Source organism: Lepus europaeus, chromosome X (assembly GCF_033115175.1).
Source record: "Lepus europaeus isolate LE1 chromosome X, mLepTim1.pri, whole genome shotgun sequence".
In the NCBI taxonomy this organism is placed as follows: domain Eukaryota; kingdom Metazoa; phylum Chordata; class Mammalia; order Lagomorpha; family Leporidae; genus Lepus; species Lepus europaeus.
In genome coordinates this window covers 48,171,938-48,189,293 of record NC_084850.1, presented here as the reverse complement: position 1 = coordinate 48,189,293, position 17,356 = coordinate 48,171,938, and the positions used below count along the sequence as shown (strand labels likewise).

Here is a 17,356-nt window from a genome sequence, read left to right as displayed (position 1 = left end):
GGTTCACACCTCCCTTAGGATATACCCCATGTGAAGAGATAGATAGGTCTGGGCCTCTGAATTTACAAGGCCTAAAGCCCACCAGATTATTATCAAGCCCCTTCTATCAGGTTCTATGGAAACATAATTTTCTAAAGTACTCTTCCTCTATTAAAATATTTAAAAACTTTTTCCCCTTTAGAGTGGATCAAATTAGGTAAGTTTTATCTGTGGGTGAACAAATATGGAATGTATATGCATTCCTATATTGATATCTGGTTATCTTATTGAAATGAATTAAGCTGTTCAACAAAATCATATAAACTTCATATTTAAAATTTAATTTCACAGAAGCTGTTATTTTAGCAGCCATTTATTTGTCAGAGGACTACTACCTTGATTTCTCTCCTATTTCTGTTTAGTGCAGATACACCAAAATTAAACAGAGGTGTTATTACTGCTTCTGCACAACCTACAGTGATTCCATAGGCTTTGGGGCTGGGTACCAGCACCTTCTTTAGTTCTGTAACAAGCAGTGCCCAATCCCAGGTGACAGCATCCACCGCTTTTACTTTTGGCTCAGCTTCCACCTCTGGTACTCAGTCTCTAACAGCCACAAACTTGCCATTCATCTATGCAAGCAGCACATCTCAGACTGGAAGCACCAGTTTCAATACTCTCCATAAGCAATGCAGCAGCTTTTGCAGGATTACCACCTCATTGACACTGCTCAGGCATCTATGTGAACAATTGCTACATACCAGTTGCTCCTTTCAACCTTGGCAGAGAGCCTATGGGTAAGGTTTGAGCTCTCTGCTTTCCAATGGAGAGGTACAGCATCTAGGATTGATTTTGAGATTCTTGTTTTATTGACACAAATCTCAATGTAGTCGCTTCCTTTGTTTGAGGTGAGAGTCATTAATGAATGTGGTGAAAATTAAATGTTAACTGCTCCTTCTGAATTGTAGCTTTTGGTTTAGAACCAAACAATATTTGTTTTGGAAAGAGTTACAACCTTATGAGAACTAGTAGTCTAGACAAGTTGGTATAGAGTAATGATAAGATTTACACTAAAATGTTTTGGTCAATTGTTTAACCCTTTTGTTTGTATTTTTTCCTTTCAAAAAATAAAGTTCCTCAGTTAAAATTTATTGAAAGGTACAATAGAACAGGAAAGAATTTCTTTAGAGTAGAATAAAATTTCATGAAAATAGTAAGTCAATTATATGTCATAGTTGAGGAATGGCATATTCTTGCTAAATATTCTGGCTTAGACATCTCCACATACCATACAGGGGTTACCAATTTCCAAATTAAGGTTCAGTGAAATACACTTAACTTATATTGAACATTAAGGAGAAGACATTCAGGATCTAGCAAAACCAAAGTGCAGTTAATAAATTTCTGGTTTATAAACCATATAAATTTGGTTTTATTGTAGATGCCTTAGAACTTGGTAAATACAATGAATGAGATATTAATCCATTTTATTTTATGATACATTTTATTAAGTTACATATTTTTAGTCATGATTTCAGAGCTTTTGGAAACAACAAAATATTTTTAAAGTTATAGATAATAAAGTAAATCTTATTTTTAATTTTACTTAGTAGTGATAATGACACCAAATTTGATTGGTTGTTATGATACTATGGCATAGGAGATGAAACAGTGCATTGAAGTAATTATAATGCTAGAATATTTGGTAATTACTTCAGGGGGCATTTTAATGCCATATGGATGAATATGTGGTATTACAAATAATGCATATCTGTTATCAAAATAACAACTAGGAAATAAATGTTTGAGTCTTGACTCTGCCATTTACTAGTTCTGTGACCCTGAACAAGTTAATTTAACCTCTCAGTGCTTACATTAATACAGGTAAAATGCTTAGACTTTTGCCTGGCATATGATGGTCACTCAATACATATAAAACTCAAGATGAGAATGAAAACCTGTTGTATTTACCGATATTTTTGCTTTCATTTGTTGTTTCTTCTTTCCTGAAGTTCCAAGATTTCTTCTTTAATCATTTCCTTTTTGTTTGAAGAACTTCCTTTAGCCAATCTTTTGGAATATTCTACCAGTAACAAATTCTCTGAGTTTTCCTTCATTTCTCCATGTATTCATTTCTTCCTTATTCCTGGAGGATATTTTCATTAGTTCTAGCTTGACAGTTTTTTCTTTCAGCACTTAAAAAATATAGGCCTACTTCTTGCCTCTATGGTGTCTGATGAGAATCCTCTGCCATTCAAAGAGTTTTGCCTCTATTGCTTGGATGTCAGTTTTTGGTTGTTTGTGTGTGTGTGTGTGGCTTCCAAGTTTTTTTTATCTTTAGTTTTCAAAAATTATTATGTGTCTTTGTGTGGATTTCTTTGGATTTATCCTTTTTTCAGTTCATTCAGTTTCTTGAGTCTGTCAGTTTATATCTTTTGCCAAATTTGGGGAATTTTCAGCTACTATTTCTTTTTTAGCCCTTCCCTCTTTCTCTTCTTGACTCTGATGATAGGATTCTAAGTCTTTTGTTATAGTTCCAAAAGGCCTGATGCTCTGTTAATTTTTTATAGCTATTTTTCTCTGTCATTCAGATTGGTTTATTTATATTATTCTATCATCCAGTTTACTGATTCTTGTCTTTACCTTCTATTCTGCTGCTGGGTCCTTGCATTTTTTTTTTCCTGAGGCTGTTTTTATTTTTTTAAGACTTGTTTATTTATTCAAGAGGTAGAGTTACAGACAGAGAAAGGGAAAGACAGAAAGGTCTTCCATCCACTGGTTCACTCCCCAAATGGCTGCAATGGTCAGAGATGGGCTGATCTGAAGCCAGGAGCCAGGAACTTCTTCCGAGTCTCTCACATGGGTTCAGGGGCCCAAGCACTTAGGCCATCCTCTACTGCTTTCTCAGGTCACAGTGGAGAGCTGGATCAGAAGTAGAGTAGCCAGGACATGAACCGGTGCCCATATGGGATGCCAGCACCACAGGTGAAGACTTAGTCTACTATGCCACAGTGCTGGCACCAAGGCTGTTTTTTTTTTTATTTTATGTATTTCAGCTGTCTTTGTAATTGCCTTTTGATGCATTTTTATCATGTATACTTTAAATTTTTGTCAGATAATCCTAAAATTTCTGTTATTTGGTGGCATATATTAATATTTTTCCATTTAGTATGTGACCTTCCTGGTTCTTAGTTAGATGAGTTTTTTTTTTTTCCATTGGAACTTGGACATTTTCATATTACATATCCAGAATCTGGATCTGATTTAAACCTTTTGCTTCAGCTGGCTTGGTGTGACATTGCTTTGGCAGGAAAAGAACATTGCCTCCTTAACTGCATTTGGGAGTAGAACTTGTTTCCCCCTTGATGGCTGTGGGAACTTAAGGTGAGGGTCTCCTAGTTTCAGGAGTCTTCTGGAGTCTCCTACTTTTATTTATTTGAAAGGCAGAGTTTATAGGGAGAGAAGGGGACACACATATACACACACACACACACACAGAGAGCGAGAGTGAGAGCGAGAGGGAGAGAGAGAGAGAACGAGCCGCAACGGCTGGAGCTGGAGCTGGAGCTGGGGCGGTCTGAAGCCAGAAGCCAGGAAATTCTTCCAGGTCTCCCACATGGGTGCACAGGCCCAAGTAGTTGTGCCTCTTCTGCTGCTTTTCCGGGCATATTAGTAGGGATCTGGATCAAAAGTGGAGCATCCAGGACTTGAACCAGCACCCATATGGGATGCTGGCATCTCAGGCAACAGCTTTACCCATACACCTCCATGCCAGCCGGCCCCAAGACCAAAATTTTTTGGTGTGGTCTTTATATAGAGTAGTTATTGTGTAAATGTTTTCTGCCTCTCTAGGCTGCCTCTTTCCTTGTTCTTTGTCTAGAAAGAGCAGGCTTTTGTTGGGCTTTATTTGGTTTGTATTCATCGGCATTTCCAGAGAGCTAGTCTGTTCAGCTGCAAGCCTGGGAAATATAAAAGAAACCTAAAAAACTCACCACTGTCCCTTATGTCTTGATATCCCTCTTCAGTTTTTTTCTACCTTTCAGGGCCTTCTTATGTTTATTTCATATATTAAATCCAGGGGTTTTAGTCATATCTAGCAGGAGTAAGAAGGAAAACTGCATCTCCTCCAAATTTCTGGAAATGGAAGTCCTTAAGATTGTGATTTTTATTCTTTAAATTGTTCACTCTTCTGAATTTCTCTCTAGGCTTATTTAAATAAGATACTCCACCTCAGTATTAGTATTTTTATGGTTTACATTTTTATGAGTCTTCCCCCCCCTGAATTAGTTTAGTGAATTGAAGCATTTTATTTTCTTAAATAGATGTGCCTTCCTGCTGATTTGAGTCACTGCCTTCCTGGTACACCAAATTATTATGTAGACTTGACTCTGTTTCTGGATACCCTATTCTTGTGCTATTAACTGTCCTTTCTTGTTCTTGTGTCACCATTTTAGTTATTGTGACATGACCCCCTTTCTTATACTGTAAGACTACCTTCCCACTTCTATGAAAAAAACTTGGGCTATTTTCTATGCCCAGCAATTTATTAAGATAGTTGGTATTTTCTGATGTTCTTAACTATGAAGGAGTTAAGACTGAGTTTGATATCCTTGTAGCACTAGATGGAGGAAATTATTATATTGCAGTGCTCTTTTACTCCAGTGGTTTTGTTCTCCACTCTTCTACCTCTGAGGATATGTGGCCATGTCTAAAGACATTTTTTTGATGGTCAAGACTAGGGGGATATTAGAATCTATTGGCCAAAAGCCAAGGATGTTGCTGAATATCCTACGGTATACAAGATAGCTCCCTACAGCAAAGAATTACTTGCCCTCCCATTTCAGTAATGCCATGTTAAAAAACAGCTGTGACTCCATGATTAGGAAGATGAAACTTTGTCTCTTAAGCCCTTTTCTATTTTAGAGTAAAACTCATTAAACTTAAAAGCAAATCATATTAAGTGGTATTTGTTTCCTTAGTTACCTCTGGGTGAATGATTTAAGTTCAAGCTGCTGAAATTATGCCAGTATCTGAGAGAAATGATCAAGATTTTAAAATATGGGTATAATTCAAATACAAATTTAATTAGGGCTAGTGAAGAGGTTTTGGTAATATGGCCAGTTACAAAATAAATAATACAAAAATCAATAGCTTTTCCATTTTTAAGCAATAGTAGTTGGGAAATAAAATGGAGAAAGATCCCATTAACAATTTCAACGAGAAGTATGAAATGCCTAGGAATAAACTTTTAAAAATGTATATGACCTAGATGAAGAAAACCTCAGAATTTTAGAGAGGATTCTAAAAGAAGATTTGAATAAATTGAGAGACTCACAAAAACACTGTCAATAATGTAAAAATGTCATTTATCGGAGCCGGCACTGTAGCACAGCAGGTTAACGCCCTGGCCTGAAGTACCAGATCCCATATGGAAGCCGGTTCTAGTCCCGGCTGCTCCTCTTCCAATCCAGCTCTCTGCTATGGCCTGGGAAAGCAGTGGAAGATGGCCCAAGGCCTTGGGCCCTGCACCTGCGTGCGAGATCCGGAGGAGGCTCCTGGCTCCTGGCTTCGGATCAGTGCAGTTCTGGCCGTTGCAGCCAATTGGGGAGTGAACCAGTGGATAGAAGACCTATCTCTCTGTCTCTCTCTGCCTCTCCTCTCTCTGTGTAACTCCGACTTTCAAATAAATAAATAATTCTTTAAAAAAATGTCATTTACCTCCAAATTTATCCATTTAATACAATTCTTATAAAACTAAAATGGCAATCTTTGGGGAAAGGAAAGGAGAGAGGGAATTTACAGGATTCTAAAGTTCAAATGGGCAAGTAAATGCATCAAATTAGCCATCTGTTGTATTTTAAGGAAAGTACTGATGAAGTTCTTGCAGGAAAATATAAGTTTATTCCTTTCCTGTAAATTTAAAATATTGTATAATATAAAAGTAAATTCTGCAGTAATTGAAACTCTGGAATGCAAGAAGGATATAAAGAAAAACAGTGAAATATTTTAAAATACAGAAAGAAACCTGTGTTTATGAGAATGATATTTCAAATCCATGGGGGAAGAGTGTTGGGTCATGACTAAATTACAGTAACTGGCTAACTTGTTATTGGTAGGAAAAGGGATTAACTTTAGTTAATGTTAGTGTTAAGAAATATTAGTGTAAAGAAATCCTAGGTGAATTAAAGGTAGAAAATAATTAATATTTAAAATATATCTAAATATATAAATGAAATGTCTCAGGTTGAAGAGAGGACCGCTTATTTATATATAATTTTTGAATAACATAGTCAAATGGTTCAAAATTGAAACTATAAATAGTATCAATAAGTGTACTGTCCCCAAGTATACTGTGTTACCTCTGATCCTTTCCCACACTTAGCTAACTATTATGATTGTATATATCCAGAGCTTCTTCATGGATTTGTTAGCAAATAAAATATGTATCCTTAGCCCTTTATCTTTTTTTAAAAAATAACTTTGTACATTTTTTAAAACTATTTTAGAGTTGTTTCACAACAGTCAATATATGGAGAAATTCCTGTGGTTTTTTTAAGATTTATTTTATTTATTTGAAAGGCAGAGTTACGAGTTACAGAGAGAGAGAGCAAAAGAGAGAGAGAGCAAGAGAGCTCTTACATCCACAGGTTCACTACCCAAATGGCCACAACAGCCAGAACTGAGCCAGGATGAAGCCAGGAGCTTCATCTGGGTCTCTCACGTGGGTGCAGGAGCCCAAGCACTTGGGCCATCCCCCACTACTTTCCCAGGCACATTAGCAGGAAGCTGCATTGGAAGTGGAGCAGCCAAGACTTGAAGTGGTATCCATGTGGGATGCCAGGGTTGTAGAAGATGGCTTAACCCGCTGTGCCATAATGCTGGCCCCAAGTGTTTTTTTATTTAATAGGCAAAGTGACACACACCCACATAGACACAAAAAGAGACTTGGATAGACAGTGAGGTCAGGGCGGTGGAGAGACAAGAACTGGAAGAAATCTTTAATCCCCCGGTTTACTCCTTAAATGCTTACAACATCCAAGGCTGATCCAGGCTGACTCCAGGAACAGGAAGTTCATCCTGGTCTCCCACGTGAGCGGCAGTGGCCCAAGCACTTGGGTCTTCATCTCCTGCCTTCCAGAGTGAGCATTAGCAGGATGCTGGACCGGAAGTAGAGCAGGGACTTGAACCCAGGCATTCAGATATGAGATGTGGGCATCTAAAACAGCAGCTTAACCACTGTGCCAAATGTCTGCCCTGGTATTTTTTTACAGCATTACAATATTTCATGGTTTTTATATGCTCTGCCATAGCTTACATATCCAGTCCCTGTTCTTGGGCATTTGGGTATTTTCCTCTTTGCTAATACAAACAGTGATATAATAAATATTATTTTGCATGTCATTTACAGGTATGCAAGTACATCTTTGTGGATAAGTTTCCACAAATATTGCTTGTTGAAAAAGATAGATGTATTTGTAATCTTTAAAGCACTGACCACTTGTTTTCCACAGGATTTGTACCAATTTGTACCTATATTAGGAATCTGCATGGCTGCCTATTTCTTCACAGTGTCCTTAACTGTGTGTTGTGTTACTAGTTTTTGACTTCTTGGCATCTGTTAAATGAAATTATTTTCATTGTAGTTATACTTTGAAATTTTCTCTTAAAAATGAAATTGGGGCCGGCGCCGTGGCTTAACAGGCTAATCCTCCGCCTTGCTGCGCCGGCACACCGGGTTCTAGTCCCAGTTAGGGCGCCGGATTCTATCCCGGTTGCCCCTCTTCCAGGCCAGCTCTCTGCTATGGCCCGGGAAGGCAGTGGAGGATGGCCCAAGTGCTTGGGCCCTGCACCCGCATGGGAGACCAGGAGAAGCACCTGGCTCCTGGCTTCGGATCAGCGAGATGCGCTGGCCTCAGCGGCCATTGGAGGGTGAACCAACGGCAAAAAGGAAGACCTTTCTCTCTGTCTCTCTCGCTCTCTCTCTCACTATCCACTCTGCCTGTAAAAAAAAAAAATGGAATTGGACACCTTTTTGTATATTTGAAGGAAAGTTTTTTAAACATGATATGGAGATATAAACCATAAAGGAAAAAATGTTGGAAAGATTTGACTATGTAAAAACAAAAAATAAAAATCAAATGAGAAACTGCGGTGGGAGAATTTTTGCAAAATATTACAAAAATAAATAGGTTTGACAAACATTTTCATTAAAAAGCAACAGTAAGAAGATAATATTCTTCAATAAGAACATTGGCAGATAACATGAATAAGCAATTTCAAATGAAGAAATTAAGTGGTTATTAAACCCATGTTAAAAGTTCGATCTCACTGGTATATAGTGAATTGTAATATAGATATATTTGTTCTGAATTTGATTATTCCTTTAAGAATATACATATGGGCCGGCGCCATGGCTTAACAGGCTGATCCTCCGCCTTGCGGCGCCGGCACACCGGGTTCTAGTCCCGGTCGGGGTGCCGGATTCTATCCCGGTTGCCCCTCTTCCAGGCCAGCTCTCTGCTATGGCCTGGGAAGGCAGTGGAGGATGGCCCAAGTGCTTGGGCCCTGCACCCGCATGGGAGACCAGGAGAAGCACCTGGCTCCTGGCTTCGGATCAGCGCGATGCGCCGGCCGCGGCAGCCATTGGAGGGTGAACCAACGGCAAAAGGAAGACCTTTCTCTCTGTCTCTCTCTCTCACTATCCACTCTGCCTGTCAAAAAAAATTTTTAAAAAGATATATACATATGATACTTCTCCTAAATGAAACATAGGAATATTACACTATATACATTTTTTAAAAGTTGGAGGTAAATAGTAAAGTTCCCAATTTCTTTCCAGCATCTCTTCCCTGCCCCCTTTACCCCATAGATATTTTAGAGAATTATGTTGCCATGAATTGCTCTAAACTTGGATGCAGTCAGTAATAGATGCAAGGGCAGTTACTCATTAAGCACTTTTTCATGTTGAGGGAGAAGCAGAATATGAGAGCACTTCAAAATTCTAGAAAGTGTAATTAAAAGAAAAATTTAGAGGAGGGCATTTACATAGCCATTAAGACGCCTACATTCCACATTGGAGTACCTGAGTCCTGGCTCTGGCTTCTGATTCCAGCTTCCTACTAATGCAAACCCTGGGAGGCAGAAGGTGATGGCTCATGTAGTTGGATTCCTCCCTCCCACATGGGATACCTGGATTGAGTATCCAGCTCCTAGCTCCCAACTTCAGTTGGGCCATGTTGGACATTTGGAGAGGGAACCAGTGAATGGGAGCTCTGTCTGTCTCTCTCTCTGAAGAAAAAAAAGATAATTTTATTTTGGTGCAAAAAAATTTTTATTTTGGTGCTGGAGCCCAAGGATTTGGGACATCCTCTACTGCTTTCCCAGGCCACAGCAGGGAGCTGGATCAGAAGTGGAGCAGCTGGGACTAGAACCTGCACCCATATGGATGCCAGCACTGTAGGCGGTGGCTTTACCTTCTATGCCACAGTGCTGACCCCTATTATATCATTTTAAAACTTACTTTATTTGAGAGACAGGGACAGAAAAAGAGAGATAGACATGCAGAGAGAACTCCCATTTGCTGATTCAGTCTCCAAATGCCCAGGAGTGAGGAATTCAATCAATTCAAGTCTCCCATGTGAGTGGCAGTGAGCCAACTATTTGAGCCATCACTTATTAGTGTCTCCCTGGGTGCACATTAACAGGAAGCTGGAATAGGAGCAAAACCAGGACTCAGACCTAGGCGCTCTGATATGGGATGTGGATGTCCCTAGTGCAATTTAACTGCTACACCTAACAACTACCCCAGAAACATTTATTGAGTACTTACAAAGGGCCCTCAAATGTTAATGGAAAATGTGTATTATGAAAAAAACTATGCTTATATTTAAAAAAAATTAATGCTTTAATTTCCTTTTCCATGAACTTTTTTTTTATTAAACTTTTATTTAATGAATAGAAATTTCCAAAGTACAGCTATGGGTTACAATGGCTTCCCCCTCCCAAAACTTCCCTCCCACCCACAACCCTCCCCTTTCCCGCTCCCTCTCCCCTTCCAATCACATCATGATTCATTTTCAATTCTCTTTATATACAGAAGATCAGTTTAGTATATATTAGGTAATGATTTCAACAGTTTCCTTCGAACTACCATGTGCCATGTACAGTGATCTATAGTGAGGATGAATGGATATGAATTTTGTTTTCAAGGACTCATTAATTTTATGTGTTTTTGTACTCAATATTGCCAACTTCATTTTTTAAGATTTATTTATTTATTTGAAAGAGTTACAGAAGGCAGAGAGAGAGAGAGAGGTCTTCCATCCTATGGTTCACTCCCCAAATGGCTGCAATGGCTGGAGCTGGGCTGATCCCGAGCCAGGAGCTTCCTCTGGGTCTCCCATGTGGGTGCAGGGGCCCAAGGATTTGGGACATCCTCTACTGCTTTCCCAGGCCATAGCAGAGAACTGGATCAGAAGTGGAGCAGCTATGACTCGAACCGGTGCCCATATGGGATGACAGGACTGCAGGCAGTGGCTTTACCCGCTATGCCACAGCACCAGCCCCACCAATATTTAACAGGTTTCTTTTAATTATTAAAGAAATAGGCAAGTAATCTTTTCTGCAAATTTATTACAGACTTCTATTTGTTAGTATTCTCTTAATTTTATTTTTCTTCATAATTAACATGTAATAATTATACATAGTTATGGGGTACAATGTGATATTGCAATACATATATACATAATGTGAACTGATAAAATCAGGGTAGTTAGCATTTCTATCTCATTATTTCTTTATGTTTGTATCTTCAAGGTCCTCTCTTTTAGTTATTCATAATATATAATAGATTTCTCTACCACCCTACTGTGCTATACAACACGAACTTACTTCCCCTAATTGTTCTAGTACCTGTTATCCAGCCTCCTTCTATCCTTCCTCCCTCTTTACTTCCTAGCCTCCAGTAATTACTATTCTGCTTTCAGATGTACTTTTTTAGCTTCAACATATGAGAACATGTGGTATTTTTCTTTCTGTGTCTGGCATAACACTTAACATAATGTCCTCTACCTTATTATTTTTATCACAGGTTTATTATGGTAAAATTCACATACCATACAGTTCATCCATTTGAAGCTTATAGTTCATCAGTTTTAAGTATATTCAGAGAGTTATGCAAGCATCACTACAGTCATAGTCAATATTAGAACATTTTCATCAGCCAGCCACCAAAGAAAGTGTACCTATTAAAAGCCACTGCCTATTTCTCTCCCTGCAGCCACTAGATTTTCCTATTCTAAACATTTCATATAAATGAAATCATATATTACTTGATCTTTGGTGACTAATTTCTTTTACTTAGTTTATAATGTTTTGAAGGCTCATCTGTATTGTAGCATATATCTGTAATTCTTTTCCTTTTTATGACAAATGAAGTTCCAGTGTATGGATATACCACATCTTATTCATTTATGTCATTTAATGGACATTTGCATTGTTTCCACATTTTGTTTATTGTAAATGATGCTTCTCTGAATATTCAGTTATACATTTATATATATGTACATATATTTATATATATATATATATATGTTACATTGCTCTTAGATATACTCATATGTACCTAAGAATGGCATTTCTGGATCATATGTTATTTCTGCATTTAACCTTTTGAAGAAATGTCAGGCAGTTTTCAAAAGAAGCTACACTATTTACAATCCCACCAGCAATATACAAGATTTCAAATTTCTCCATATCTTTGCCAACACTTGATATTATATACCTTTTTGATGATAGCCATCCTAACAGGTGGTATCTTATTATGGTTTTGATTTGCAGTTCCCTAATGACTAATGACATTGAACATGTTTTTCTGTCCTATTGATTGTTTATATTGGCAACTTGGCATCTTTCCAATCATTAATTTATAGTCACCTCTCCCTCTTACGACCATAGCATAGAAAATATCTCTACTTTAAAGGATTCACATCATTAGATTTCTCTTACCTGAATAATCCAGGATAAACTCAAGGTAGTTGATGTTAATCCCATCACAGGTCTGGGGTATTAGGCATCTTTTAGGCCCATTTTTCCGTTTTCTGCACCGTATTAACAATGTCAAGTTTTTTGATCCATGGAAAGGAGATCTTTCCATTTATTAAGGCCATCCTTAATTTTTTTCAACCATGTTTTGTATTTTTTTGTGTACAAGTTTTATTCTTTTGTTAGATTTGTTCTTAAGTATTTTGTTCTCTTTGAGCAATCAAATGGATTATATTCTTTTTAAAAATGGGCTGGGAGAGGGAGTAAGAGGTAGGATGGTCTGGGGGTGGGAGGGTGGGTATGGGGGGAAGAACTGCTATAATCCAAAGTTGTACTTATGAAATTGATATTTATTAAATAAAAGCTTTCTATAAAAAAGAAAAACAAATAAACAGAATAAGAGATGACTAGCCTACCTTAAAACAAATTTATACATATATGATGTAATTTTTCCCTTATCAAATTGACAAAGATCCTAAATTTGATAATAAAAATTAACAAGTATAAGAAAAAAATTTAAACTGTATTTATTTGAAAGGCAAAGTAGCAGAAAGGGACACATGCACATACACACACACACACACTCACACACAGAAACCTTCCATCTACTGGTTCATTCTCCAAATGGCTGCAATGGCCAGGGCAGGGCCAGGTCAAAGCCAGGAGCCTGGAACTTCATCTAGGTCTCCCATATGGGTTGGTAGCAGGGGCCCAAGTACTTGGACCATCTTCCACCGCTTTTCCCAGCACATTAACAGGGAACTGGATCGATGACAACTGAGCGCCAAAGAGGAAACCTGTTAAGTGAAATGGACACTATAAGCAACAATGAACTGATCAGCTCCTGTCCTGACTTTAGATGTACAATGTAATACTTTATCCTTTTTAGTATTTGTTGTTGTTGTTGTTGTTCTAGTACTATTGGTTGAACTCAGTAATTAACACACAATTATTCTCAGGTGTTTAAATTTTAACTGAAAAGTGATCCATGTTAAATCTAAGAGTGGAAAAAGAGAGGGAGGAGATGAACAATTTGGAACATGCTCAATCGGACTGGCCGCAAATGGTGGAGTTAGAAATGTGCAGGGGATTCCAACACAATTCCATCAAGATGGCATGTACCAATGCCATCGCACTAGTCCAAGTGATCAATTTCAGCTCACAATTGATAGCTCTGATAGGTCTAAGAGTCAAAGAGATCACACAAACAAGACAAGTATCTGCTAATACTAACTGATAGAATCAGAAAGGGAGAGAAAGATCCAACATGGGAAGTGGGATACACAGCAGACTCATAGGATGGCAGATGTCCTAAACAACACTCCGGCCTCAGAATCAGCCCTCAAGGCATTCAGATCTGGCTGAAGAGCCCATGAGAGTATAGCAGGCATGGAAAGCCAAGATATCATGGGAAAAAAAAAAAAAAGACCTAAATGAATGATCTCTGTGAGTGAGATCCCAGTGGAAAGAACGGGGCCATCAAAGAAGGAGATACCCTTCTCCGAAGGGAGGAGAGAACCTCCACTTTGACTATGACCCTATCGGAATAAGACCAAAGTCAGCGAACTCTAAAGGCTTCCATAGCCCTGGCAACTCATGACTAGAGCCTAGGGAGATTACTGACGCCATGAACAGGAGTGTCAAATTGTTAAGTCAGCAACAGGAGTCACTGTGTACTTACACCCCATGCGGGATCTGTCCCTAATGTGTCGTCTAAGGCCAAGTGATGCTATGACTGGTACTGAAACAGTATTTTTATACTTTGCGTTTCTGTGTGGGCGCAGACTGATGAGGTCTTTGCTAATTATATACTGAAGTGATCTTCTGTATATAAAGAGAATTGGAAATGAAAAAAAAAAAAAACCTGGTGTTAAAATGGAAATGGCATAGAAAATTAATTATTTTGAAAAAAAAATTATGTAGGATCTCTGTCTTTAATGTGCTGTACATTGCTATTTAATGCTATAATTAGTAATCCAATGGTAGTTTTTTCACTCGATGTTGCTATATGGGCAAAATGTTGAAACCTTTACCTAATATATACTAAATTGATCTTCTGTATACAAAGAGAATTGAAAATGAATCTTTACATGAATGGAAGGGGAAAGGGAGGGGGAGGGGGGAGGGTTGCGGGCGGGAGGGAAGTTATGGGAGGGGGGAAGCCATTGTAACCCACAAGCTATACTTTGGAAATTTATATTCATTAAATAAAAGTTTAATAAAATAAAAAAAAAAAAAAAAGAAGTAGGGTAGCCAAGATTCAAACTTGCACTCATATATGATGCCAGCCTTGCAGGCTGATGATTAACCCACTGTGCGTCAGGGCCAGCCCCTGGATTCTTAATTTCATTTTTGGATTGTCCATTGTTATAATATGGAAATATAACTTATTTTTGTATTTTGGTTGTGTATTCTGCCACCTCTCAGAACTTTTTATTGTACTAATATATTGTACTAAGATATTTTTATTAATTTCTTAGAATTTTTTGTATTCATTATTATATCATCTGTGAATAGTCTTAGCTTTTCCTTCTCCTTGTGGATAATCTTTTATATTGTCTTCTTGCCTAATTGTCAGTCTAGAATTTCCAATGTATTGTTGAATTGAAGTGATAAAAGGAGACATACTTTTTTTGTTCCTGATGGTAGTGGGAAAGTATTCAGTCTTTCACCAGTAAGTATGATGTAACTGTGGAGTTTTCATTAGTGTCCTTTATCACATCAGGGAAGTTTCCTTGTCTTCCTAGTTTGTTGAGTGTTTTTGTCATAAGAGGGGTTGGATTTTTTTCAAATGCTTTTCTGCTTCCATTGAGATGATAATGTGTTTTTAATTAAAAGTGTAATTGAAGCATAATTCACATATCTTAAAATTCTTCCCTTTAAAGTGTACCATTCAGTGGTTTTTTAATATAGTCACAGAGTGTGCAACCATCATTGTGTATTTTCATCACTCCAAAAAGAAACCCTGTACTCATTAGTGGTTATTCCTCATTAACCCCTCCTACTGCTACTGGCGACCACTAATGTTCTTTAAAGTCTATGTACTTGCTTATTCTGGACATTTCATAAATAGAATCAAACAATAGGTTTCCTTTTATGTCTGGCTTCCTTCATTTAGCATATCATGTTCAAGATTCATCCATATTTTAGCATGTATCAGTATTTAATTATTCCAATCATAGGATGGCTTTTTTAGCTTTCTTTTTTCATTTTTTATCTCTGATAATGTATTTGAATTACAGCCTGAATTGTTCTCATGAAGTTATCTGTTTCTTAATTGCTTACCACCAAAATCTCCATTTTTAAGAGAGAATCCTGGGGTTGGCGTTATGGTAAGCAGGTAAAGCCATTGCCTGTGACTCTGGCAACCCATCTGAGCACTGATTCAGGTCCTGGCTACTCCACTTTCAATCCAGCTCCCTGATAATGCACCTGGGAAAGCAGCTGAGGATGGTCCAAGTGCTTGGGCTCCTGCACTCATGAAGCTCCTGGCTCCTGGCTCCTGGTTCCTGGCTTCAGCCTGGCCCAGCCCCAGCCATTAGGGGAATGAACCAGCAGATGGAAGATCTCTGTGTGTGTGTGTGTGTGTGTCTCATTCTCTCTCTGTAATTCTGACTTTCAAATAAATAAAGAAAATACTTTTTTTTAAAGAGAGAATCCTTTGGCTTGAACTATCTCACATTATTATTCAAACATACTTCTTTTAGGGATAGCTTGGGAACTCTATGTTCTTATGAATGGCCTTATCCCTAGGCAAAATTTTTGAGCCAGGGTTTGAGGTGCAGAGAAGTGTTAATAGCCACTGGGCATCTTGCTTACAGCTTCAGTCTTGGAACTTAGCCTTTTATGAGCTGGGGTGAGGCAATCAGGTCTAGGGCAACTGGGGCCTCAGTGTTTTCAGCCTGCTATGCTTGTGATAGAGCTTCTTTCCTGTGAGTAGGGCCTTGATACAGGAAGGGTGCCCTTGAACCCTTGGATGTACTCACCAGGAATTTCAGCTATGTTGGAGGTGCTTCTCCCTCTCATTGAGATATACTACCTTCGACTGGGAACTAAGGATAGAGGGAGTCCAGTCTTCTTGGCCACTCCTGCCTGGAGTGTAGCATCAAGGTGAGCAGTAGGATGTGTGGGAAAAAAGAGCAGTGGTTGTGGCTCATATGCCATATAGTCTTTCACTGTTAGATTACATTCAGTAATTTTCAGTAGATTTTCTTGAATAAATCTTTTTTCGTTTCCTGTGTGTCCTTAGAAGAATTTCTAGTGGTTTCCAGTTTTTTCTGTTTTAATATTTTTTTGCCAGTTATGAATGTTTCATTAGGGAACAGGTCAATGGGATTTTTTATGCCATGATTCTGGAAGTAGATCCCCCTCTTATGTCTAGTTTTTCAGTAAAGTAGCATATCTTTGTTATGATAGTGTTAAAAGAGTGGCTATATTATACAATACTGTTGATCTATTTTTGCAATCAGGCTTTTAGTATGTCTTATTTATTTAGGTTTCTGGATACTTGGTTTTCCTTGCCTGGCTTTTATTTCTCCATATAAATGAACCTTATAATAATGGTGTTTTACTTTTTAAAACTTACTTTGAATGGCATATTTTTCGCTTGTTACATTGATTTTTAGGTTTGACTCCAGTATCTACTGTTGCAACTACTATTTCAAACACCATGCTGTTCACTTCGATGTCAAATACTTCCACCTCCACTGTTGCTACTAAGCTCTCATGTAAGCCACTCATTTCAAAGAAAATACTATATTTTGCCATGAGACCACTTAACTGAATTTGCCAATATAAGCCATGGATCTTCTACATCTCATAAATTATTATGCTTGAACCCATCTATAACTGCTGACATCAATAGCAGTTTTGCTTAAGAGCCTAATTGTCTTTAGCTGTGAATGTTTTTATTAACATTGTTATTGTAGCTTAAAATGGTGACTTTAAGCATATAATTGATTAATGTTGTATTGTTTTGAAACAATTTCATCAAGGTATTATGAATAAGAAGGGTAGGATTTTTGCTAAGTATGTATAAATGGAAGAAGTCCTTATTGTCCATGTGAATAAGGTAAAATGAGAAGTAAGTGTTGGAGCCTTGCTGTAATGTATTTTTTTTACGTAGATGAGATTTATGGCCTTTACATTTTACTTAGCAGAAGTAGAACATGACATAGGACCCCTGTAGTTTTGGGGTTCTAATAGGCACAGTGTACTATTTGTCACCTCTCCCTCTGAAGAGGATCATTTGGATAATTTGAGCTGACGGATGTGAAATTGTCTTGTAACCTCAACTTATTTGTTACACGTCTCCTATTAGTAATTACAAGTATTG

At 37.9% G+C, this 17,356-nt stretch overlaps 1 protein-coding gene across 2 annotated transcripts in view; it reads left to right on the top strand.

Moving 5' to 3' along the window:
• Window positions 1–17,356, top strand: part of NUP62CL (nucleoporin 62 C-terminal like) — an 88,408-nt gene that overhangs the window by 19,401 nt on the left and 51,651 nt on the right. Inside the window, exon 3 of one of the 2 annotated variants that reach the window (XM_062183937.1) lies at window positions 16,647–16,748. The exons of the other annotated variant lie outside the window; for it this stretch is intronic. Within the exon in view, the coding sequence (XP_062039921.1) occupies window positions 16,647–16,748 (102 nt within the window). The remainder of the gene's footprint in view (window positions 1–16,646; window positions 16,749–17,356) is intronic. 2 annotated transcript variants of the gene reach the window in all.